Here is a 27,535-nt window from a genome sequence, read left to right on the forward strand (position 1 = left end):
TTATTTACAACATAATAGCTTGTGCATGATGATTAATTGAAATTTCAACATTTTCTTCTTTATAATACTATACAAAAATATTATAATAATTGAATATTATAATAATTGAATTCTATATATATATATATATATAGAATTGTAGAGCTAGAGGTAATATTTTGAGATACTTGAATTTTGGACTTTTACATTGTTACGATTGACATGAATCTCGCTGCGCGAAGAAGACAGGTGAAAATTCACATTTCGACCGGCGTTCAAATTCGAAACGTCCTGTTGGCCGATACGTTTTTAATTGGCCGTTTCGGCCGATATCATCGACGCCATCGCCGAAACCGCCGAGGAAATAAAACACACGGGTGTGCGGTCCCTTCGCCGGAAAATGGAATTGCAGTTGCCGGCGCTGCTGACGACTTTTGAACCGGCTAATTCGCCCGGAAATAATAGACACCGTTGGCACACTACGTATTTCCGTAAGCTAATTTCGGGACCATCGGTATGGCGTAATGAAGCAGCACGCGCGGAATAAATTTTCATAATTCGTGACTACGTAACCCGAATGTGTAACGCGAAAATGGTCTCGTAAAACGCCACGTCACTAAAAATAGATACGGGTAGGTAGAACGCGCATGCTCGTTTAAAAAGGCGAATAACTCGAGAGACGTGATTAAAATTTTCAACGACGCGTCGATTGCAAACTTTTACGCGATAATAATGAACGCGAACGAGCGATCGTTCATTTAATAATCCCGTAGGATACCGTTTCGTTCGTCTAATAATTGAAACAGACACATCGAGGGTAATGGAGGCAAGTGGTATCGCGGACACCCGGTACAGTGTCATCGGCACATGCCACTGTTAAGGGCAGGCCCGTCCCCGGGGAGCGTCACAAACAATAGCAATGGGCTAGCCGATGCCACCCTACGACCACCCTACGGCATCTACCCACGACGTTCTACGGTAGTATCCTTCGACCTTCCCGGCTCTAACAGCGAGACTCGACGTAAGATAGCGAGAAGAGAAGAGAAAGAGAGAGAGAGAGAGAGAAATAGACGGAGAGATAGAGAGAGAAAGAAACGGATGAGAAGAGGAAAGGCAAGAAAGAGAGGTACGGAGAGGAAGACTATACCTCGGGGAAAACTTTAATTTCTTTCTGAGAAAGATGGCTGTTCCTTGTACTTTGCCGTTGCAGGACTATCAGCTCTGTATCCTCGCATGTATATATATATATATATATACACATGTATGTATGTACGTATGTGCGTCTGTACGTGACATTGGTTTTACAGAAATTAATTTGGCTCGATGTTCGTGTATATTAGACGAGTCTCGTTGTCACTTACATACGATCGATTTTTCGAGATATAACTTATCATCCTTATTCAAAATGATATTTTGCAAATGATATTTTCTTCACTTCCAGCACGTATAATTTTATCACTCTGTATACCGTCGCCCCTTATAATAATGATACAGAGATATTAGACTATATAAGTAAAATGAAGAAAATATTGATATTCTTGTTTATACAACACTTTGAAAAATATGATTAAAATGTTGTAACATTCGTGCTTGTGCTCGAAGTATAATAAATACAGTAATTGCTTCCATAAGGATGGGATGTGATATGAAAATATATAAATAATAAAAGAAAATACGAGTCACGTATATTAAAATCCTAGATATTCTCGTACACACATATGTATACGTATATAAAATTAAATATTAAAAAGATCTGTATTATATATTTTTGTCTCTTTTAGAAATCTTTTAGAAATATTTGCTGCAATTTTATTCATATAGGATCTTTCATTCTTCCTCTTCGATCGTTTAAAATGATCACTTTAAAGGAAAAGAGAAAGAAAGAAAGAAAGATGCGCGCGCTCTGTATCAAGACTTCCTTCCCGTACGCTTCCTCCCCGTGTCTCGAATTAAACCGAAAGTTCAGGCGGGGCTTTAACACCGACCGCTGTCCGGTGTACTTAAATGAAGCGTGCCACCGGGCGAAATTTATACGCGGTCCTCTCGGACAACAACGCAATCGCGTTTGTCAAGGGTCGTCCCACGGTCCACCCTTCCCGACCATATCAAAAGCCGCGTGTGATTCCCCGCTTAACTGATTCCGCGAGAGAGCCTTACGGCCTCCGGTAATGTCCGCGTTTACGACACGCAAGTGTGCGCACTCCTTTACAGTTCGTCCCGCGTGCCGTGAGGTACGAACTTCGCCAAAGTGCTCGGCGCAATTTCAACTTGTGAAAGAACGTTATCTCGAAGCCACGTTACTCTAAGTTGACTAGCGAAAAGTTAAGCTTAAGATATCGCGACTTTGCAAATATAAAAAACTGATTTCAAAAAATTTTTCTACATCATATTGAAGTCAAAAATATATAATTAGGAGAGATAAATAAATATCTCGACAATACTCGACGATACATCGTATGTATGTATGTATGTACGGAATGTACATTGTACACCTCTCTAATTTCTGCAATTTTTCCAGATATCGGATTAAATTTTTTTAAATATCATTAAACGATGATTGGTATCGAATTTGGTAAGAATTAATGAAAGGGTTGACTTTTTATAAAATATTGAATTTTTTGAAAAAAAAAATGTACTTGCTCCAAATTTTTAAAAATCGAGTTAAATTTCTTGTACATAAACATCGAGTATCGTTAAAGGATGGTTGATATTGAATTTGATAAGGATCGGGATATAGGGTTAATTTTTTATAAAATTTTGAATTTTTTAAGAAATGTTCGCACAGGCTCTAACTTTTGCAAATTTTTATATATCCGTTTAAATTTTTTTACGTAAATGGAATATCAATTTTAAAGGATGATCGGTATCGAATTTGGTGAGAATCGATGAAAGGGTTCGCTTTTTATAAAATTTTAAATTTTTTGAGAAATATTCGTACACGGTATAAGTTTCACAAATTTTGAGATATCTTCCTCAATTGAGAAAGCCAAAATTGAAAAATGCTTCAAGGAACTTGAGATTTGTGAGTGATATAAAATGATGAGGAAAAGCAATACGCAAGTTTCTAATTTGCACAATTTTCATCTTATTTATCTTCGTAATGTATTTTATAGTAGGATCTCGCGCGGACTGCGTGAAAGTAACAACGCTCTTTTGTGCTCCTGCTTAAACTCGACTCGGCAGGGCGCGAAAAGTAAGCGGGCGGACGCGAGTTTTCCGCGACGCGGGCTTTCATTGCACGAAGTGCTGGTACGTACACCCGAAGAAGGGAAGATTAGCATAAAGTTAGCGCGCGGTATCCGATACCGTATGTTCGCGCAAAAGTTAAAGTTGCGTTGCGTCGCCCTCGGCCCTTGGGTCCCCAGATACTCTCCCCCGTTGTACGGCTGCTTCCGTTATATTTCGATACGAAGGCTCACCCCAGACGTACCCCAGGAACGTCATCGACCGAAATCCCTTTCCGCGCAATGCGTCTCGAATGTATTCGACGATCGCGCGGGAAAGTTCGCTGCCTCGATGTGAATTTAATTGTCGGGGCCGATTTCGCTAATGATATTAGTCTCGCGATAACATATATTATTATATAAATATTGTTGTAGACAATTTATTATGTACACGATTTATTCACGAGTCGAGTGTTGGACTTTGAGAATTCTTTTCGCTCTCGCAAAACTGATATAAGATGAAATTGATCTACTTTTTATTTTCAAATATTATACAGGGTGAGTGCTAGAAACTGCCTTCCAAGATATCTTCATAAATATTAATTTTACAGAAAAATTAAGACGACTAAAATGTAGCCCCTTGAAAATTACTTATTTTTTTTGTCTCAAACGTTTTTGTATAAAATTAATATTTATGAAAATATGTTCTTGTTAGAAGGCAGTTTTTAGTGACTCACCCTGTATATGAAATTCTTATTTTTTTAAACATTCGGATTACGAAACGGCGATGAAAGGCGTTAAACTATTAATGTGAAGATTGGGGGAATGAAAAGATCAGAGGGGGAGTCGCAATAATACGCGCATCAGGTTTTACAAGGATCGTCACTGTGGCCTCGAGATATCCCTTTTATCTCCTCAAGTTACTAAGTTTTACCGGAGCTGAAGAGCGCCTAGATCGGCGAACGAATGCCACGAGTTATTAGTCGTACTTATTAGACGAATTTTTCATCCAATTCCTCACCCATATTAAGTTAGCCCCGCCACCAACGCCAAATTAAATCAAATACATCAAATAATTTAGTGCTAATTATGTGCTAATTAGTTGCCGTAGTCCGAATTTTGTTGCTCAAACCGTTTAGCAGGAATTTACATTCAAAGTGCGGGGTGCTAGCTTGACATTAAGCCAGCCCCCCCCCCCCCATAGTGAAAAAAATATATATAAAGCTCGAATCAAAAAATAAAATACACTAGAATTTGTTGCTATTTTGTTGCTCTAAAATAACATAAAAATATTTAAAAAAAAGTATATTATTTAATTAATACCACTATATACTCAGTCTCGCCGCGCCGTACCATTCACTTGCGCGAAGTAAAAGTAAATAAAAAAATGTATCGCTCGCATGTATTTGGTACTGAAATAATCTGTGGACAATATACTGTCGAAATATATGAGAAACTGAATTTGTTGCTCGTCTTAAAGTATTAAAAATGGATACTTTGTCGCCGCGGACCCTATACGATGCGCTCTTATATTATATAAATTAACTAAAAGAATTTGTTGCTCGCATGTTTTTGGTATTAAAATAATCTGTGGACAATATACTATCGAAATATATAAGAAACTGAATTTGTTGCTCCTCTTGCTTTTTTAAGAATGACGCGTTAAAGATATATGTTAAGATTACAGAGTGATCAGAGTTAAATAAAATGTAATCGTATTAATGATGATTTCGAATGCTAATAAAATAGTAAAATTAATGCGCTCAACGATTATAATTATGAAATCATTAATAATCATCAATGATGAATAATAGAAATAATCAAGGCAAAGATAATATGGTCAGTTTTAAGTCTAAATATTTATATGATTATCAGATTATAAATAATTAATCAAAAAACAACTCGATTTTTCAATATCATCGTTTCCATAAATTAAAAAATAAATTGACACGCATATTGTTAATTTCGTTAATGCACATGTTTGATAATTTTCATTCTCTAAAAATGACGCGTTAAGGATGTTAAGATTACAGAGTGATCAGAGTTAAATAAAATGTAATCGTATTAATGATGATTTCGAATGCTAATAAAATAGTAAAATTAATGCGCTCAACGATTATAATTATGAAATCATCAGTAATCATCAATGACGAATAATAGAAATAATCAAGGCAAAAATAATATGGTCAGTTTTAATTCTAAATATTTATATGATTAATTTTGTTAATGCACATGTTTGATAATTTTCATTCTCTAAAAATAACCCGTTAAAGATGTTAAGATTACAGAGTGATCAGAGTTAAATAAAATGTAATCGTATTAATGATGATTTCGAATGCTAATAAAATAGTAAAATTAATGCGCTCAACGATTATAATTATGAAATCATCAATGTAATCATCAATGACGAATAATAGAAATAATCAAGGCAAAGATAATATGGTCAGTTATAATTCTAAATATTTATACATGAGCTATAAATCATTAATAAAAAAAAAAAACCCCGATTTTTCAATACTATTGTTTCCATAAACTAAAAATTATATTGACAATTTCAAATGTTTAATAATAAATTCTACTGACCGACCGATGCACCGCCCTTGCATGTCTCACTTCTTTCCGCATCTGATCATCGCGAGATCCTTTCCGTTTCCGGTTGCTCCCTTCGCTTCAAATTGAGACGAGACAGTCTATCAATTTGTCCACTCATGCATAATCACTATTCTCATAATCACTATTTCACTCGTAGTCCAAAATCCGCCATATGCAATGACGCGGTAAAATTATTTCCATGCCGATTATAAACATGAAAGAACATATAATCGCGTATTAATAAATGGACGGAGACGATTTTCCGTGATTCTAATCGACATTCCCGATACTCACGACATCCACTTTATACACGGGATAAACTTGTGATGGATAAAAAAAGGCGAGAAATACGGAAAGAATATTTCAATCTCGCACGCTAATGCAATACGACGGTTACTGTAACGGTTACGGAAAATTTAGGCAGGTCGAGTAGTAGTAGATGGGGAGGGGGAACCGCGTCGTCGAATATTCGTTCCAGGAAAAGGAGCGAGCGCGTCTCTTCCAAGAAATAAACCGTACGCGAAAAATCCTGCGCGAGATAAATCAAACTAGCTCGAGCGACGCTCTTTTGCGATCTCGATTTATGAAATTGTGAATATAACTCTGAAAAAAGGATTACATTTGAAAACAATATTAAAGAATATTAAAGCGGAAACGTGTGGAACGCGACGCGCTTATATTTTCAACGCAATATTATTATATACGACAGCGAGTAAATTATTTCAGCGCCTAAAAATATGTTAAATAATGTATTCATCGATCGCGTTGTATCGTATTATAAAGTCGATATATCAAAACTACAAATTACTCTCGATTCGGATATTTCGAATATTCGTTCGGATGCGAAATTCATTTTCGATAGATAAAAGATGCGTGGGAAAAATCTTGTCGTTTGCGAGTATATATATATCGAAAGATGCCTTAATCACGATTACACGGGTTAATATATTACACTCGGATAATCGCCTGTTATTCGATACAAGACCCCCCCGACACTCGTTCGTACGCGGATCTCACTTTCGACGGATAAAAAGACGCGAGAAACACGGAGCGCGACCGTAATTCGTCTTGACACTCGCGCTTGTGTGAAGAGACTGACACGATTACGGAAAATTTAGGCTGGACGGGTAGGCGAGGAGAGGGGAGGACCGCGTCGCCGAACGTCTCGGTACAGAAGCGTTCAAAAAAGTTGGATGTAAACATTCAGATATAAACAAAGAAGCGCGGCTCGAGAGAAAGAAAGAGAGAGAGAGAGAGAGAGAGAGAGCTTATATTACAAAATCTCGATCAATTTTCATGGCGAAACGATAATACAACGAGAATAATCGTTGAATAGAATGTGTAAGATTCGAGGAGGAATATATCTGAAAAGCAGCTCACACACCATATATGAACATTCCTAATAAAATATTCTTATTTAAGAGAAAAAAAAATGTGTTCGGTTAGTCGACAGTTCATGGTTGTAAAATTGACCAATCACGGTCATTCGATTCTTGATTGGTGATTGGTTAGTTTTAAAACTATGGATGTTACTGAAATCCAATTAAGGGTGACGTGTCAACGTTAATCGATGTCTCTAAAATGCCGCGAGAAACCACGAGTACCAACAGCTAAATGAGAAATTTTACAATTGGTGAAGCTTCGCGTCGCGTTTTTCACACGTTTCGTATTTCAATATACTTTAATATTCTTTTAAAATATATGATTCTTCTTCGATTATATGTATAATTTCGCCAGAAAATAATCGCGAGATTGCAAAAGTATCGCTCGAGCTTCGTTATCTTATCCTTGTTCGTATCGCGAAGGTTTTTTGGCGCACGATTTTTTTCTCGCAAAAAACTCGCTCGCTCCTGTTCTTGGAAGAGATATTCGACGACATTCCCCTCCCCTCCCCCCACCTATCCGTCCAGCCTAAATTTTCCGTAACGCTCTTCGCACAAGCGCGATTATCGAGACGTATTACGGTCGCGTTCCGTATCTCTCGCATCTTTTCATCCATCGAAAGTGAATTTTGGGGGTAACTACCTCTCTCATTCTCATTTTTGTCGGGGATGAACGCACGCGGGCCCTTTGCGCTTTACTCATCCGTAGCGAAAACTCGCGTTTGCTCGCGTGATTAAAGAGCTCATCGCGCGAAAAGTTATCGAAATGCCGCGTGGAAAAATTATGATCTCCTCGAATTAATTATTCAATTCTCATTTCATCGTCTAATGAATTTCAGAATCGTAAAATAATTATTGTAGCGTAGAATTGTCGGGGGATCGATCTCGGTATATGTTTACTCGGTAATCCACGGATACTTGAATATCGTCATTGATGCTCTCGGATAATCAGCGAACTCCCGTGCATCAACGATTTCTCTAATTTCGTCTTAGGCCGAGATTCGCACGGTCCTCGGGCGACCCATATTAAGTTAGCCCCCGCACCAACGCCAAATTAAATCGAATACATCAAATAATTTAGTGCTAATTATGTGCTAATTAGTTGCCGTAGTCCGAATTTTGTTGCTCAAACCGTTTAGCAGGAATTTACATTCAAAGTGGGGGGTGCTAGCTTGACTTTAAGTCAGCCCCCCACCCATAGTGAAAAAAAAGTATCGATTTTTAATACTTTAAGACGAGCAACAAATTCAGTTTCTTATATATTTCGATAGTATATTGTCCACAGATTATTTTAATACCAAAAACATGCGAGCAACAAATTCTTTTAGTTAATTTATATAATATAAGAGCGCGTCGTATAGGGTCCGCGGCGACAAAGTATCGATTTTTAATACTTTAAGACGAGCAACAAATTCAGTTTCTCATATATTTCGACAGTATATTGTCCACAGATTATTTTAGTACCAAATACATGCGAGCGATACATTTTTTTATTTACTTTTACTTCGCGCAAGTGAATGGTACGGCGCGGCGAGACTGAGTATATAGTGGTATTAATTAAATTATATACTTTTTTAAAAATATTTTTATGTTATTTTAGAGCAACAAAATAGCAACAAATTCTAGTGTATTTTATTTTTTGATTCGAGCATTCTATATATTTTTTTCACTATGGGGGGGGCTGGCTTAATGTCAAGCTAGCACCCCCCACTTTGAATGTAAATTCCTACTAAACGGTTTGAGCAACAAAATTCGGACTACGGCAACTAATTAGCACATAATTAGCACTAAATTATTTGATGTATTTGATTTAATTTGGCGTTGGTGGGGGGGCTAACTTAATATGGGTCAATTCCTCTCATCGCGGATCTATCTACAAGCGCGGTTGGAAAGTTACTCTCTCGTTCGTTGGTTGGGAGGGAAATAACAGGTGGTATTTTGCGGTCCCCTTTGTCGGTTATCCATCACCGGAGCGAAGCCGCGATTGCAGTCGCCGAACTAATCTCCGGAATGTCGCGCTAATCTCGCACTCGAAAAAAAAGTTTCCTAACCATTCTTAGTCGCGGCGTTACGGATTGTTTCAACTTGAAGCAGGATCAAAATGTCACTTGGTAATACCGTTTCGCTTGGAAGAGCCTCCTCGCGCGAGTAAGGGAAACGATTTATCAGAAAATTAAGCGTTTTGCAAAGAAGATATTCTTCGGGAGTCGAAGCAAGTTTCGATCAAAATATTGCTCGCGAAAAAGGTAGATTATTACGTGACATTGCATTTTAAGATAAATCGTCCTCGAAAAAATTTCAGCTTATAATAACCACAATAAAATTATACGTATCCTTCGTGAACCTTATATATTGTATAATCGCGTTTTACGTAAAAACAAAAATTTTAATAATATTAAATAAATTGGATATTTTTTTTAAACACACGATATAATTGCTCCTGTCATAGAATATTGTTTATTATTGCGGAGCAGTTTTGATTATTTGGATTTTTTTTTTTTTTAGTTGACGGCGAAATCTTGCAAGTTTCTTGGGGAAGATTATCTGATAAACGTATTCTTGGGATCGCATGTAAACACGTCGCGCGTAGATCGGCCTAAATTCTCGCGATCGCGAGCGCAGCTGCGCACTTGTGCAAGTTTATCGTGCGACGATGCAATTGTATTGCGTACAAGGCGGGAAATGGTAGTGTCGAGAAAGAGAGAGAGAGAGAGAGAGAGAGAGAGAGAGAGAAAGAGAATGTATAATGAAACCGCGTCACGCGTATCTCCCATGTTTGCCATGTCGGAGTTACTTCCTTCGCCTGTGAGGCTGCAAAATACGCTTCGGTTTCGCGCGCCCGCATCATCGTAGAGTGCAACCGGGAAAAGAAGACGGATTACCCGCGATGTGTTCGGGAATACCTTTTGCGAATTCGGCTGTATTTCGCGAACGCGCGTGTGTGCGCGTATACGCGCGAGATGTACACGAGGGCGTAGGAGGTGTAAGCGTTGGTGGAATACAGCTACGTGGAGAGGATTCATCGTGTGGCTTTACGTAGGAGAGAGGAGGACGGAGAAACGGCGGGAGATGAAGAGGATGAAGAAGGGGAAGAGCGGGGCAAGAGGGCTGGAGAGGAAGAGAGAAAGAGAGAGAGAGAGAGATAGAGGGACCTGGAGTCGGTCCCGAGGGATACTCCGTAGGAGCTGCGCCACGGCCCGAGGCAGCTCGTCACCTGGGACACCCTTATATCGGCAAGTACAGTCGCGTCGAGAAAGCGCCATTCTACCTAAAGCCAGTTCTCTCTCTGCTTTCTGGCTCAGGAGTCAGTTGAGACTCGTGACTTCTGCCTGCGAAAGATCCGCTACGATGTAAATGCCTTTCGGTAAGGATAAACAATAAATCGATCGAGTCGCGAATGAGTCGCCGTTAGATGATCGACTGCTTTAAACTTTGATCTATCGACTAGCTATTAAAGTGTATTCATCCCTAGATAAAATATCTATTCGGGATTTGTATCTATGTATATCGCGGCAAATGTAACATAATTAAAAATAAATATGATAACTAGGAAGAGAAAACTAATTAAATAATTGATTAACGGATCTACAGTCTTTATTCGCGATCGAATAGCTGATAGAATTTACGAATTATAAAAGTTTCTCGTTTTGTCCAGGGGATGCAAATGACGAGTCCGCTATATACAATACTTGTGCGGTATCGTATGATCGTGCGCTCTTCGACGAAATGCGATGGAAAACGGAAAAATTGTTCTGCATTTTGTCAATAGCACGTCACCCGTAGAATTTTCTCATCATCGACCCGACGAAACATGCAATTGCGACCGCACCATGGAAACGCGATTTTCCAAAATGTTCGAAGAATCCACAGGGGTTTGCGATATACAGCTTTATTAGCGGACGCTGTATTGGGAATATAAGACGTAAAACGTAGAAAGTCCGACGAAGAGGAGAAAGAGGGGGAGAAGGAGAAACGTGCTAGATAGGATAAAGGGGATGAAGCGAGAAGAGGGACGAGCCGGACAGAGATATAGAGCGAGATGAAGACAGATACAGCAGGGAATGGATAGGAAGGAGGGAGAGGTGGGGGGGGGGAGGTGGAAAGAGGAAGAGAGTTAGTTTTATTAGTAAGATGCCGGCATCGGGAATACATAAGACGCGACAACGTAAAAAGGAAAAGATAGGAAACCGCGAAGGGAGGATGAACTGAGAGATACAAAAGGAGAAAACGCGCGATATAAGGAAGAAGAGAGATGAGAAGATAGAGAGATGGATAGAGAGAGAGAGAGAGAGAGAGAGAGGGGGGGGGGAGATACATAGCGATGAGGAGAAGAGGGTAGGCGAGAGCGCGAAGAGGCAGCGGGGCCAAGTCCCGAGGGAGTCCGTGCTCTCCTCTGGCGCTGCCAGCACTCGGGAACGTGAAAGAGGGAGAGAGGACAGCAGCGAGGGACTGAGGAGAGGAGGGGTAGGAGGTGAACTAATCAGCTCGACGCATGCGCATGGGGCTGCTCTTAGAGTCCCTCGGGATTCCCCTGGCATTCCCCATAATATACCCACCTTCCTCCCCCTGATGCCCTGCCGCATCCTCTCGGAGCGTGCCCTCCCAAACTCCCACCCCTCCCCCCGGCCACCCTCTTTACTCTCTCAGCCTCCGCTCGGTCGCAGCTGTACCGACCGTCTCTACAGGACTCTCCAACTTTCCAGAGGAAAGTCAAGAATCAAGAACTCGCTCGACGCGATTATACATATTTTACCTTCATTATTTTATGTTGTATATTTTATAATTGTAAATCAGAAATGCAAGTGGACACGGATCGTTTTATTTTTATCAGACTTTTTTTCATATCTCATATATTTCTCGAAATCAAACATACTATATCTCTTTATACATTTTTTTAAATAAGTTACTGAAATACAATCTCTCTCTCTCTCTCTCTCTCTCTCTCTCTCTCTCTCTCTCTATATATATATATATATATATATATATATAATAAATAAAATTTTATGTATTAATTATATTGTATATACAATGTGCGCAAACAACACACATTTCCAAGCAATCAATATAATCTGCTACGATTTTATAACAAAGCATTTCTATTCCCCTTTTTTTTTTGCACCGCGTTGCGAATCTCCATCGAATCTGTCACAGCAATTATCGCAAAATCCTGCGAGACAATTCGCGAGAGAGAAGGATATTCCGAGTGATGTTACAATCTTCCCCGTCGACCGTCGCCGCCACCGCTCCGTCACCCACCATCGGGCCCGAGGAGTTGCGCCGGCTTTCCCCCATCGGGATTCGAGATCCCCCATTTTCTTAATGTCAGAGATTTCAATCTGTCACGAGAGCGGGCTGGACAACTTTTCGCTTATCCGTCCGACAATTTCTATGGCGGGCAACGCCAAAGTTTTGCGTGCCGTGTAATTTAGCTGGTATTATTTTTCGCCAAGACACCAGTGTGATTCGTCAACGAAAGAGAGAGCGAGAGAGAGAGAGAGAGAGAGATGTTTACGAGATAAGAGAGCTATATACGCGCAAGTCGGTCATCAAAAGTCCATAATCAAAAGTATACAAATTCGCAGTCAGCTGGAAAAGTTGACGCAAAAAAAAATTATTTCCATATTTATTTTAATACTGTGTGTCTCGGATTAAAATCCAAGAATGCCAAGTTTTGGTTACTTTATGTATTTTAGAATCTAAAGCGCAAGGGGATTGAGAGTATCCCGTAAAAAAAAAAAGAAAAAAATGTGTGTTGAGGGGTTAAGAACATCGACGGTCGCTAATTAGCTGTGTTCGTGTAATAACGAGAGAGAGAGAGAGAGGAAAGGAGGAAAGCTCGCGGATGTATAACTCGACTGGCTGAATAATCGAGTCCCGGTGGGGGTGACTTGTAGCGTCCCTTCAAAGGTCGATTTCTCTCTCTCTCTCTCTCTCCTTCCATCGTCGTTTCTTCAGCTGGCGGCTGCAATAAGGCGTTAACCTGCATCCTCTCGCACGCTCTTTCTCTTCCTCTCTATCTCCGTTCCTTTCTCCGTGTGCACTGTTACGGAGAGAAAGGAGAAGCCGATATTCCCCGGATAATGATAATAATACACAAACACGCGGGGATGTTTGAACGCTTGCCTCCGTCGCGTTACCGGAAGCTCGTTGTGAAGTCATTAGCGACGTCCCGCGCGAGTCGAGGTGTCATGTTCTGAAGGCTCACGCCGGTATCTTTGCAAACGTACGCGTATTATTCATCGATTCGCATCGACTTTATGTTTTATGCATTTTAATTTAACAAAGTATGATTTTTTTTTTTTTTTTGTATACTTTTGTATATGAGAACATAGCGTGTTTCGCGAATAATTGCTATTTTTTTTTTCAATTTAAAAAAAAGGAAAAAAATCGGGAAACGCTCAACAAATTTTCAAGTTTGACAAGCTTCGACTTAAAAGATCTGCGTCATAGCAGTTTCTAATACGACGAGAAGAATTGCCATGGCGCAGGTGGCGAAGGTGATCCCTGTGCTGCATATTATGTCGATATATTATCTCGTAACCAAAATCCCCTTGTATCGATCAACAATATGCCTTCGAAATAACGCTACGACATGGTTCAAACACGAAAACAATACAAACTCGCTGCATATCTACGTCGATGCGATAAGTCGTCTAATACTGTCGAAAATAGAATATAAAGACAAGGACAACAAAAAGGCATTTCCAGTCTTACCGAACCAATCTCGACTGAATTTAAAATACAATAAATATATTATTTTTAGAGATTTTCATTATCAAATTATGTCAAATATGTACAATATATTTGAAAAAGAAAAGTATGGATAAGATTTTACATATTTATTATCGAGATAATTTTATTTCGTACTTTGTGATTTTGTGCTTCAATATTATTTAAGCTGATATTTCGAAAAGATGGATGCGTTTCCGCAATTCTAGGATGCTGAGACGTCTCAAGCGTTAGAAATTCTTGTCGCCGCAAGGGCGTATGTGCCGCGCATTAATTATCGCCTTGCCTTAAATAAATTAGGGTAGTAAACGCGTTATTGCATTTCGCGGCATACCGAAATCGTCAATTGAATTATTAATGCGTCCGGAGATGATCTCGAAAATGTACGTATGATGGCAAAAATAGACGCAGGCCTACGCAAGCGAGAGAACTCGCTCGGACTCTCCAAGATAGACAATATTTTCTCTTTTCTTCGGTATATTCTGTCGATACATAGATAAATCGATGGATTGTTCTTTGGTTAATTATTATCGAGGCGATGCGTGGCCACCAAGCTTCGAAAAAGTACATACGATAATATGCCGGTATAGCGATATATTACATATGTCACGCCAATTATGTTTCGCCGAATTGAACGGCAAACTTTGAGGACTCGAAAGTGACACGTGTAACTTTGACACTAATATCTTAGCAGATGCTTTGACCCGGTATTCTCGTGGCGTATCTTGCTTAAAGTGAGTGTACGATTCTATCTTATTGAGATAATGTATCGTAGTTAAAAATATAAAAAAGGTAACGTAAAGCCAAGCGTGGCTTTAAAAAGATACATACAAAGACTAAAGGAAATAAAAAGTCACAAAACTAGTTTTAGTAATCGACAATATTAGTAAATCATTAAGAGCGGAGGCACGTATCTCGGATCGAAAAATGAGAAACAGAGAGAGAGAGAGAGAGAGAAAGAATAACGATGTCCCAATGGTTTAATAAGCGGCATAGGTACACGGAGCATTAAAGAAGCGAAGGCAGAACCCGATGTTTTCAGGTAAGCAGACGGACGAGGCATCTCCCGCGGGAGCGCGGGCCGCCTCCTCCGGGAGGCAACCTCGTTCTCCGCCAAGCTTCTCCAAGCCGGTTTTACCTCCGGGTATAAAGCGCGCGCGCGCGCGCGCAAGTACACTTTGCGAAAGGCGAAGCTGAAATAATAATCGAGCCCGTATATATTGTACGTACGGGGGAGCGGATAAAGGTTTGATCTTCCCGGCCTCCTCGGGGAGGAAAAACTGCTGGATACTTGGGAAAGGTACGAATCTTTCGAGACAGTTTCGCTAGTTACGTAACAGGGACGGTACCGTAGGGCACAACGCCGTGCCGCGCGCGCACACAGGGGACGCGGAAATTTTACTTAGCGCAAAAATAGTTGCGATAGAAGAGACTATCGGGGGACTCGCGGAAGAAACGAAAAAGTAGACGTCGATTTGACCTGGATTTTCATCACCGACTATTAAAAATTTATATTGACGATTAACTCAAATGACGATCGAATTAAACGAATCTAAACTTGTAAGATTTCGATCGTTTGCTTGTAATAAAATTAATTCGAATGAAGAAAAAATGGACAAACAATACGGGGATCGATCAATAGGAGCATTTAAAATAAACGCTGTTCAATGTGTCTCGCGATTTTTATTATCATGGGATAAATTTGTAATAATTGTATTTTAAAAAATGCAAAATATATATATATTCCGCGGCAAAAAGCATGCGTCGTCGCGTTCCTCATCGATCTCCCGCAAATGTCGATGAAGTGCTTCGCGATAAAATAATGCAACATGCATATTTGGCGCGCAACAGTCGTGACCGCGATGAGAATTAAAAATCCTGTCATTTCGCCGACAGAGAAAGAGGGCGAAAAATGCGCGATGCAGCATGCATTGTTGGATGCGCGTGCACTCGCGCACATTGGGATGGGTACGTGTCGCGCGTCCCGGGGGCCAAGGAATCCCATATTCGTGAGATTTATAGCGCGGGATCGCGCTTCTTGAACACCTTCGAACAATGACGATGCATCCCGACGCATTGTTGCCCGCCCGTAGGGCAATTCGAGTAATGCACCGGAATGCATCGGGCGACGACCGTCCCCTCGTTCTCTCTTTCTCCCGCAATTTCTTCGCATTGTTACGCAAACAAGGACGAACGCGGGACAGTTGGATTCTCGTTGCGCGAAGCGATTGATTTTACTTCGAATCTTGATCGAGGGAAATCGTATATTTATTATACGCGATTTTGTCTTTTGCAAGAATATTTTACATTTAAATTAAATACTTAAAAAATGTACACTCGCGAGTACAGATAGTAAACTCCATGAAATAAAAAAATTATAATTGTTAATTATTCTTGTATCAATCTAAATAAATATATAGTATGTAGTTCTTGTCTAACCTTCCGATTGACGGCTGAACGCTCGTTGCAACTCCTCCTCTTCCTCCTCCTCTTCGTCGTCCTCTGAAACATTCGATCAATATTATTCATATATTTTTCATCCGCGAACAAATTTTTCATTTTGTCATTCAAATTATTATTTGAAAAATTATATCTGGCAAATAAATGTTCTGTACTTAATATATTTACATATTATATTAATTCATCGAGTGAAAAATTTATAGATATCATAATCCACAATGATTTAATTAATTTAAGTCTTTTTTTCTAATAATTTCACTGATTTTATTTATTATATAAAATAATGGGAAAAATGTATGTTTTATTTATCTTGCATGATACATTGCGCAAACACTGCCACCTGTTGTACGTAAATACTAAAGGAAAGTCTATGAGAGAGAGAGAGAGCTGGCAGTCTAACAAATAACACTCACGCTTAATCGTCGTCGTTTCGTTATCCTGTTCGGCCGCCTCCAGGACATTCTGCTCGTTGCCGTCGTCCCACTCTTCGTCCCCTGCACAAAGAGAGAGGGAAGGAAAGAGACGCAACCGTATTAATTCTATTACACGATATTTGCATATCGCCGGTAAAGAGCAGAATCCGCAGCTACAGCCAACTACACAAATACGACACTCCTGTTTTATAATTCTCGTTACAGAAAATTTTTGTCAAATCCACCTCGTTATTTATAATCTTTTCTTTTACTTTTATATAAAAAAAAGCTCTTGTAAAAAATTATCTAGTGTGTGTGTGTCGTCGAGAAGCTGTATCGTCAAAAATCAAACAAACTAGCCGTGTTTTCGTCGTAAAATATACCCGGTCGACGGCGGGCGCTGTCACTCGTTTGTCACGTGGCACCGCAGAATTAAACTTAAAAAATTACACCCCCGTCCGCGCGGCCAACGGGTCGTTTGTTATTTTGCATGGCTCCATGGAACCCCCCGCCGTCCCACTCCCTTTCCCTTCTCTCTCTTCGCCCTCCCCCCCGCCTTCCACCCCCCCCCCCCTCCCGTGGCGATTCGCTCTTTCGCACGGCGAGTTTGCGCCGCGAACTTGCCTACTCTAACGATTGCGCTTCCGTCCGAGTTTCCGAAGGTGTCGAACCGGCACATTCCTCGTTCCATCATGACGCCGTTAAGCTTTTATCCGAATGAAAAGATTCGTCACAATTAACGGCTGATTAAGCTAACAAATCGCGTAAACTTTCTCCGCTGATTGCCGAGAATTGATTTGTTCGAGCGCGAGTCGCGCAGGGGAAGCTACGTTTACATATAGATAAATAAATTACAGCTGTTACCGTAGTCATAATATAAATAACTGTAACGCACAGTTGTATAATAATAATAACGAAATAAAAATATTATCCGCTAATAAAATTTTTCCCATTTAAAACTGCCGATAGAAAATCGAAAGAAATTCAAGGAATAGATGAATATAGTAAAAGGAATATACGCGTGTATAAAATTTTTGATGGAAAACTCGTCTCGATCTAACGTTACACCTAACCGTTAGCGCGTTAACCGTCAGGCAACGAGAAACAAGGAGCGTGTCAAATCTGCAGACGAGGCGATGGGTGTTAAATATTGCAGAAGACACGACGCGAAGGCATCGCATGCTTTGATCGTATACGCCTTCGCGCCCTTCGTACTCCGTCAGCTGTCAGGCTCGTGTCTTACGTCAAGCCGCGCTTCGTGTAAACCGGCGTGATAATGGTTAATGGTTCATGCATCATCGTCTGAGCGAGGACTTTCGGCGAGTTTGATTCGTCGATCGGATTAGGATCGAGGCCCGGTAACGATATACGTGCCCAGTAAATCGATATCGGATTATTTTGAACGTATTATTCGTCATTACAATGTTTTTCGAATATGTAAAAATTTTTTCCCCCACATATATTTCTATTATAATAAAACATATTTTAAATAAAACGATTTATAATATGATGCAAAAAAGGATTTTGTTTCTGGAAAAATGTGATTCGTATGACCAGCCCGACATCGGCGAATTCAATTTACCGTAAACAATTTGACGATGAGATGGCCTGGTTTTAACCAATAATCGTAAAGGTAGAGAGGGCAGGATCGGCTATATCGGCTCGAGGGCACCCTCTCCACACATACCTATAACGCGCGTATATCGTTTTGCAACAAGCCACGTAGTAATACGACCTGGCCTAGACGATGCCATTCTCAAGATGGTCCGAGAGAAGATCGGCGAAGCGAGGGAGAGAGGGAGGGAGGGAGGGAGGGAGGGAGGTAAACACACGAAAATACATAGGTTGCAATCTCGGCACGAGCTCTGTGGCTAACGTTAAACGGATGTGTTATTATAGCTTCGGCATGCATGCTCGGCAAGATAACTGCATATTGCGGCTTAACCCCTTCTACAAGGCATATCATTCGTCTTGTCCCCGTCTCTCGATAATGCCTCTCGCGATAAAAGTATTATCGCGTTTTTCGAATAACAATACTTTTTTTTATTTCGATTGATATTCCTTTGCCATCTAAATTGATTAATTCAAATTTGCTTACACGCTGCAGTATGATTATAAAATTGAGGATGAAAGAAAAAGAAATCCCTCATAAAAATTCGATAGTTTGAAAAATTAAAAGATAGATGCTTTATTCTTTATTTAAAAGATCCTGTCATTAAAATAGCAGCATCTTTAAATTTCCAGATAATGCTCTTGACATTTAATAAAGGATTATAACGAATAAAAAAGGTCCGCTCTATGTCTATGTCAATATCTAAAATAAGTCTCCGAATGATATTTCGAAGTTAAATATTGATTCAAGTTTTTAAAAATTTTATCATCACGAAATTTCTCTCGTTCCATATCAAGCGTTCCGCGGGTTGAAAACCCCCTTTTCCGGTAACCCTTTCCGGTTACGCCGGGGCGCGTCCCGCGGGACGCGTCAATCCTCACGGAAGTCCGCAAGGGTCCGCGAGTCATTAATCGATACGGCGTGAATAAAGGAGCGCCCTGCGGGTTATATCCGGGCCGTGCGCGCGATATCTCTATCCGCGTTGCAGCCGTCGTACGTCTTGGAGTCCGTGACAGGCTGGCAGGCTGGCTGGCAGGCAGGCAAGCAGGCAGGCAGGCAGGCAGGCAGACAGCCGCCGCCATTGGGAAGGGCTGCTACTACCGCTACTATTGCGGTGGGTGTAAGGAGGGTAAGGAGGATTGTCGGGAGGAAAGTCGAGGGAGATCCCGAGGGACCGCGTACCCAGGGTAGCTCTAACGTGGACTCAGACTCCCGAGGGACGCGAGCATCCGCCGGCGATGGCGCCGCCAAACCCCCTCCGGCGCCGTCAGCGAGGCATCTGCCTCCTCGAGGGCTCCGGAATATTGCGGAGGAGCTTTGGTGCCTGTCACGCCGACTTTCGCGGCACCACGTCAACGGGGGTTCGGGTCGGTGTATTACACATTTGTGTATATTTGTCGGATCGTGGTATCAAAATAATATTTTATTTCGGTGAAATAAGTAACGAGAGATATTGTAATCATATCTTATAATATGTTATAAATGTTTTTCTTTTTCTTTGCGTGCATTTTAATTATAATAATCTCTAATAAAGAATATTTTCTCATAATTATTTTCATTTATTCACAAGCCAATCTGTCAATTGTTCATTCGAGCTGCCTTAGATGGGACGAATGGATTTTCATATGCGATAAGAGAGATAAAATATAGAAAGAGAATTTCTTAGATCGACGTCGCGTTGTTTGCGGACTTGTCAACGGGTGGCCGCTTCTCAAAGGAATACCGCCTCGTCGCGGGAATGCGTTCTCGAGTATGTCTTTTGTATAAGGCGCGCGCGCTCTCTCTCTCTCTCTCTCTCTCTCTCTCTCTCTCTCTCTCTCTCTCTCTCTCTCTCTCTCTCTCTCTCTCTATCTCTATCTATCTCCTTCCTGCGGAACATGCGGTCTTCCGCATACCTTCCACGCGCTATTAAAAAGCACACGCACGCGGATGATCTCTAGCAAAGTTCGCCAACTTCATTTCCCATCTTCTAATTCCGTACGGATGATCTTGTCGTTGCGAATGTTGTAGAGTCTGCAACACCGAACGCTCTTCAAGATCTTCGGAGAATGTATTTTTGAAAACCAATAATACACTGCATACGCAATTATATGACTTATTAAGATATTATTTCGTCTCATAGACGAGGCTGTGTTATTAATATTTTACAAAATAATTTCGACATCGATATATGCATCACGAAAAATTGATACTTATAATTAGAGAAAATATAGAAAATGCTTTCGTGGCATCGATACAACGATTAATGCAATATATTTTTAATTTTATTATTTTGAACGATACATATACTTATTGAGGGCGATGAGAGATAAGCAACGGATGTAATTGAACGTTACGCGATGCAGAAACCGATGCGTGCTCTTCGTGGACAATAATTTAACGGGAGGCCGATAACTTAATCCGAGTTAGCGGTCGCGTTATAACGATTATGACCGCCGGTGAGGACTTAGTGCTGTCACTGCAAAAACTAATAGCAGCTTAAATTTTAGAGGAACCACGATTAAATGGCTTAAAACGCTTAGCCGGAAATTTACATTTCCCGTCTGTCCGATATTACTGCGACTTCAAAGAAAATGGCATAAGCTGTGTGTCTCGTTATCGATACGTAAAAAAATCCAGAGTCGAATATAACATAATACGTCATTATAAACAATTGCCAATTGACATTACATTATGTTATTGTAAGCTCACAAATAATTTCACTTAAGCAATTTAATTGCAAGATTCGAAAACACGATTTAATAATAAATTTCAATTTAGCTATATCTTTCATACAACCGATTACATTTTATTTCTAATGTTTAACTGTGGGAAAGGGGAGGAAAAGGGAGGGAAAGGGAGGGGGAGGGGGAGGGGGAGGGGGAGCAGGAGGACGGGGAGAGAGTTGGAATAATAATCATCGATAAGCAAGCGCCGCTCCAGCTCCGGATCGTTAATCATTTCTGCGCGTGTAAATTAATTCCGGGACGATAATTATGCATTTATGCGAGCAAGCACAAATTACAATCACGTTCCTGAGGCATAATGCACATGATTCAGGTCATTGCGTCCTACTCACCAATTATAATGCGCTTATATATCGCGTATATTTAGGCGTTCCTTCATACTTGCCGTTAGAAATGCATATGCACGCTGGCAAACCGGATTTACATACGATACATAATGTAGATCTAATAACGCACCGTACGCGTGTGCGTTTTATGCGTGTATCTGCGTGCGTACAGATTGATAAATTAAGACTTCTCTAATATACAATCGGCCTCGCGTATTTCGCAATTTTCACGATGACTGCCCCGAAAGTTCTATTATCGATGTAAAAACTTTAATTTGACAAATATATTTTTTATTTTTTGATACGTGACACGTTTTTCCCATCAAAATTAACAATGATATACGACAAGATTAATAATGCCAACGTTTATATGCAATATTAAATATTAATAAAAATCTTGAAAAAAAAAAAAAAATTCTTTTCTCTATCCCTTACATGTGATTTAATATCGAATTCTACATTTTTGAAGTTTTGGCCCGAAACGATGCTTATCTACTTGCTTTATTTACATATTTAAAAAATGTTTATAAAATATATAATAATCCGAAAGCCTGCCGATGTAAGCCAATATATTCCCATTAACGCAATTATCCTCCGTTCAACTGCTACCTACCGATTGTCCACGTATGACGAGGGCATTGGAATCCATTAATACGGCTTCGGTCGCGCGCAGGTTCATTATCGTGCATTAATTAGCAACACCCTATATCACTACACTAGCAATACTATCGGTATGGCTTGCTATTTCGTGGCAAACCACTGGCTCGTGATGTCCTGACCGCGCGATAGCAGTCAGTTTGATCCGATAAAAAAAAGACGATGTTTTATCGCGACAAATAAGTAGGGTCGGGAACGTTAATCTATAAAAGTAACGCGTTACCGTTATCGTTATTTTTTGTAAAAAGTAACACGTTACCGTTACCGTTACTTGAAAAGTAACGATTCGTTACTTTTTCGTTATGTTTTTGTTTTTCGTAATGCTAAAATAAGCTATTAGATTATAAAATTCTTTAATAATCAATATTAAATGTAATAATCTACGTTACAATTAAAAACTCTAAATTAGTCTCTATATAGCACAAGCGTTTTTTATATTAAACTTATTTAATGATCCTAATTTTTTATGTTAATATCTTTACTTTTTAATACGCTTATCTTTATAGAAATTTAAATTTTTATCAAACATTGTTTTTAAATATTGATAAGAGAAATATTGACATTATTAAGAGTGTATTCCAATATTCACTATCGGTATTGTAAAATCTATAATTTACGTTACTATAGATTTTCAATACTGGCGGTGATTATCCGGAATGCAGCCTATGATAGAAGGCTACAAAATATTTTTCAAAAAATACATCTGTTGAATAGATATAAGATAATAAAGAACCAAAAAATAACGATAAAAGTAATAAGGCTAATTCGTCACCGTTACTGTGAAAATGTAACGACGTTATCGTTACCGTTACAAACAGAAAAAAATTAACGATCGTTACCGAAAAAAAGTAATTGTAACGGTAACGACGTTACTTCCCAACCTTGCAAATAAGTATAAACGTATGTAGTATAATGTTTGACATGTATTTTTGTTACCGCAATTCTTTCTCTCTCTCTCTCTCTTTCTTTCTTTGTAGGATATCCTACCGGAATATCATTACCGGATGTTCGTGGTAAATGTAACGATTCTACGAGCGCGATACTAGATTGAAACGGATAGAATTATTTCAATATATAAAAATTTGATATTTCATCGTAGCGATATTTAATATCAGAAATAAAAAAAAAAAAAGTGTCATTTCGATTTTAAATTCTAAAGAAATTCCCTGTGTATAATATTAAGCAAATGTTATTATTATAAAAATAATAGTAATAATAAAAGAATAATAAAAATGATTATGATTATGATTGTACGTAGAGGAACAGCTGACATGGATTTCGCGGAGCGAAATTCGCTGTAGATTCGAACTTTTTATCCTATTCTGAATCCTGATTCGCGAAACTACTCTCTTTGCTCATCGACCGACGTCAATATTTCGAGTGCCTTTTACGTTCGCTATTGGAATTTGGATGTGGCCGGTTACCAAGCCGGTTCGAAACGAGCACCGCGAAACTTTCGTTTCCGCTCAATCGTCAATTCCGCCGACAAACGATGATACGTGCACCGTAGCAGGGTCGCAATTTTGGCGAAAAAGAGCCGTACTATACACTATATATCTATGGCCATTGCGAGCTTGCAAGATTTTCACCATCGTGAATGTATTTTTGTTGTGTAGCCTTTAGAGTTAATCGAGTCCGTAACTAGCGAGGTTTGTTTTAAATACGAGATTATTTGAAATGCAACTTACAAATTCTACACTCTCGTTGCTCTCTTTTCTTATCCATTATTTAACGACTAAAAAATTCTTTCCAACAAAAAAAAGCTAAAAGAAGCGTAGAGAAATTGTAAAAAAGAAAAGATGAAAGAAAAAGGAGACTACTGCGCGAAACGGAAACAGAAAATGGCTCGAAGAAGAAGTTCAAAGGAGAAAGTGATAGTAGAAACGAGAAAGGGAAAGACAGAGAGAGAGAGAGAGAGAGAGAGAGAGAGAGAGATCGGAGGAACGAGATGCGCACGCGAAAGGCGGGATGAGGAAGACGAGAGGAGTGCGACCAGAATTGGATAGGATAGGCGAACTGGTGATTACAGAGGCCGGAGAATCCCTGGGGACGAGCACCGGGTCTCCCGCGGGCTTCCACCTAATTCCATCCTGGCTGACTACTGACTCCCCCCCTCTCTCTCTCTCTCTCTCTCTCTCTCTCTCTATACCTTTCTCTCTATCTGTCCCGTACACTTATTGCCTCTCTTTCCGCCTCTGACCGTTCATCACTGTTGACGTCCTTCTCTCTTTTTCTCGCCCTTTGCTTCGCGGTAAAGCACTCCGTCCTCCTTTTTCCCTCCGCGTTTGATCAACCCTCAACCCTCTCCCTCTTTCATTCGAGCACGCGTTTCTCCCTCCCTCTCTTATCCGTTTGCCTTTCTATTTATCTCGCTCGCATTTACGATTCGCCCTCTTTCTCCAGCTCACCGCTTATTCGTCTCATCTTTTTCTCTCATTCTCTCCCCCTTCCTGTTCTCTATCTTTCATTCTTTACGGCAACTATATTTCAGTTATCCGGTGTTGTACGTACGCTTTCGACTTGCCGCAACAATCCAAACAATCCCTCGAATCGAAATCAACCGGCGGTTTCCGTCATTCTGTCTCTGTTCTTCGCAATTCATCGTACGCGGATAAATTGATGTACAAAATGTCGCGTTACTCGATAATTGATACCGTTAAATGAAAAACTGACAAAGTCGAACTTTTCGCGAAATTGAGCAATATTAGGTATGTATATTACATATCTTTCTGTTTAAAAAACTTTTTGCGTGATTTATTTAGAAAATTAATAGGACCGTTTACCAAATAATTTACAATTAATACAATTCCATAGCAAGTATTGTAATATATCCGTATACTTTTTATTACTATATAGTATTATCGTAAAAACTCGATAGAGACTGAGAACGAGTGAGATAACAGAATTATCGAAAAAAGTATACCGCTGGATATCGCGATATATTTACATTAACATAGATAGAAATAGAAATGAGTAATAGATATAAATATATTAGCTAAATTATATTCACTCGTATTCGATAAGTTTACTAATCCTGTGCTTTCTCAAAAACCATGTACGAAAGAAGGTTATTTCATATTTTTAACTTTTATTCTTTTTAATTTATTATGAATTACACGTCCATATAATATTTAGAGCCAAAGTTTTTTTTTTTTTTTTTTTAATTAATTAAATAACGACATACGCAATCGCAAAATTATTAAAACGTTTAAAAATTATTTGAATTAATTATTTGAATTATTACAATTTTGATAACAATAGCGACTTTTTACACGCCTATCTTACGTCACTTTTATGTCGCGACTTGCACGTTTCTGCAAAGTTTCGCAAAGTATCCTTTTAGTCCGACTTCTTCCTCGCCCCTCCATACCGATGATAGCGAACGAACATCTTGCAAAGAACTTCGCTATTATTCGTGTGTCTTTGCGACACATATGAGAGCTCGTAAACCTTAATCTCGTAAAACCGTCGTCCAGAGACGGCAGATCTTCGTGACGGTCTCTTTCGTTTTGATTTTTTTCTCCTCGCGTTTATCGCGCGCGAAACTTCCTTTGTTTATGTTTCACAATAATACAGAAGATTCTTAGCATTATCTCATGTATTTGTACAAACGTTTGTATACGTTTCAATATATAATTCTATAATTCGTGCAATTTTATAGTTTAAAGAGTAAGAGAGAGAGAGAGAGAGAGAGAAAAAGAAATTCGTTTATACACACGTACGTACACACATACGTCAAAATTTAGAGGTTAAATCGTAAGATATGTTTTAATTTTTGTTCATTCTCGAAAGAGCATTAAATATTCCTTTTTGCAGACAATCAAATATACTTATTTTCTAAAGAGATTATATTTAATATCAAAAATTTAAAAGTTGTGTGTATCTCGGACTCTCGTTAAACAATCAATCAAAGATTGATTAATTGTGAAAAAATTGTCATTATACTACAAATTACGTCAATTGTCGATGTTGTGTTAGCGCCAAATAATTATAAAATGTAAATGTGTGGAATCGTTAAAACATATAATCAATAGAATTTTCGAATTTCAAAGTCATCTGGATATAATTTAGTCGTTTTTAATTATTATAGATTGATACAATATCGATGATTGATACAATATTTTGAATATTTCTTTTACTAATGACAAGTGTATAAAATAGACAATACTTATAAATTATGATAACTTGCTCGTATGAGTTATCAACATTTTCCGTTTATTTACATACATCGATGTATCTTGAAAAGTTCTAATGATCATATATATTCGTATCGAATAGATGTAACAATGATACAATAATGGCAAGACTTACGTTTGAGAGATCGTGGCTTCGCCTGCTTCCTCCTGGACATATCACCGCACTGACACACGTACTTGCGAGCGTGGACGGGGAATCAATAGCGGCTCCTCATCGGCATGTCACTACGCGCGGATCACACTCGAATTACGACGAAGCGATCTGTATATCTCGCACTGTTTCTGTTCTTCGTCCTGAAACGCGTGTCTACGTGACGATTACGACGCGAATTCGTTCGTGTGTCGCGAGAATGTAGCAGCGCGTCGAGTCGAGATCTCGAAAGTCGCGCGCGATCGAGAATCAAACGTCACGCCGCGAAACGCGTACCACGTGGTCCGCTCCGGCGCGCCAAGGGCGTACGCGAGTGCGAGCGCGCTGAACCAGCGACAGCCGCGCTCGGAGGACACGCGACGAATGACGCAGGCGGCCAAGGTTCGCGTCGCGACCGTAGAGAACCACTGGCGTTGCGCAAGCGTGTCATCTGCGCGGCCGCCATGCGCGACACACGCACACGCGCTCTCGCCATCCTTTTCTACCTCCCGTTACACATCATATATACGCAATCTGTAAATAAAGCCGAAATGTTTTTCTATTATATTTTGTTAACGTTCCTTTCTCTCTAGATAATAACATTCCTTTCTCGATACAACGTTGTAGAGAGTCATAGAAATTCACGCGGGTTCTTTTTTTTTCACAATTAATTTAAATAAAATGTAGAAATATTGTATATATGGTACGAAAGTTGTCAATTTTTTTCCGTCACATATAATATGTATATATAAGATGAAAATATATCGTGTGTATTAATACAACACGCTATTTTGCGTGATTCCTATGTAATCGTCGATATAAGGGGATAAAGAGATAATAATATACCGACAGGATAAAAATAGGGATGTGTGGAAAAAATATCTCAAATTATTATCATCTTTCGTCAACGATCGTATTCTACTGCTCACTTCTCGCGACATAAAAATATATTAATCCAATGTGCGTTTATGTTTAATACATAATAAGCAACCGAAATTTACGAAATTTATGCATACAGTTAATTACAAAATAACAATATGCACTTAATGCACATACCTGATGACGATTATTGGGCATTAATCGGAATCGCGTAATCGAAGGAAAGATATACGCGAGAGCGATTTCGATCCATTCCAGGTACACTCAAAAATCGATGCTGGGGTATCCCG

General features: G+C 39.4%; 1 protein-coding gene across 4 annotated transcripts in view; it reads right to left on the reverse strand.

Annotated features, from left to right (window-relative positions):
* L (zinc finger protein Lobe) overlaps positions 1-27,535 on the reverse strand; it is an 86,717-nt gene that overhangs the window by 55,877 nt on the left and 3,305 nt on the right. The window contains exons 1-3 of one of the 4 annotated variants that reach the window (XM_070312336.1): positions 26,352-26,651; positions 16,720-16,800; positions 16,286-16,348 (exon numbers count right to left, since the gene is read on the reverse strand). In XM_070312336.1, the coding sequence (XP_070168437.1) occupies positions 16,286-16,348; positions 16,720-16,800; positions 26,352-26,391 (184 nt within the window). In that variant the 5' untranslated portion in view covers positions 26,392-26,651. Of the gene's footprint in view, positions 1-16,285; positions 16,349-16,719; positions 16,801-26,351; positions 26,652-27,535 lie in introns of those variants that run through there. The other 3 variants (XM_070312337.1, XM_070312334.1, XM_070312335.1) reach the window with 3 other exon arrangements.

This window comes from Polyergus mexicanus, unplaced genomic scaffold (genome assembly GCF_030449975.1).
Source record: "Polyergus mexicanus isolate NDT 795.1 unplaced genomic scaffold, iyPolMexi1.0 SCAF_22, whole genome shotgun sequence".
Classification (NCBI taxonomy): domain Eukaryota; kingdom Metazoa; phylum Arthropoda; class Insecta; order Hymenoptera; family Formicidae; genus Polyergus; species Polyergus mexicanus.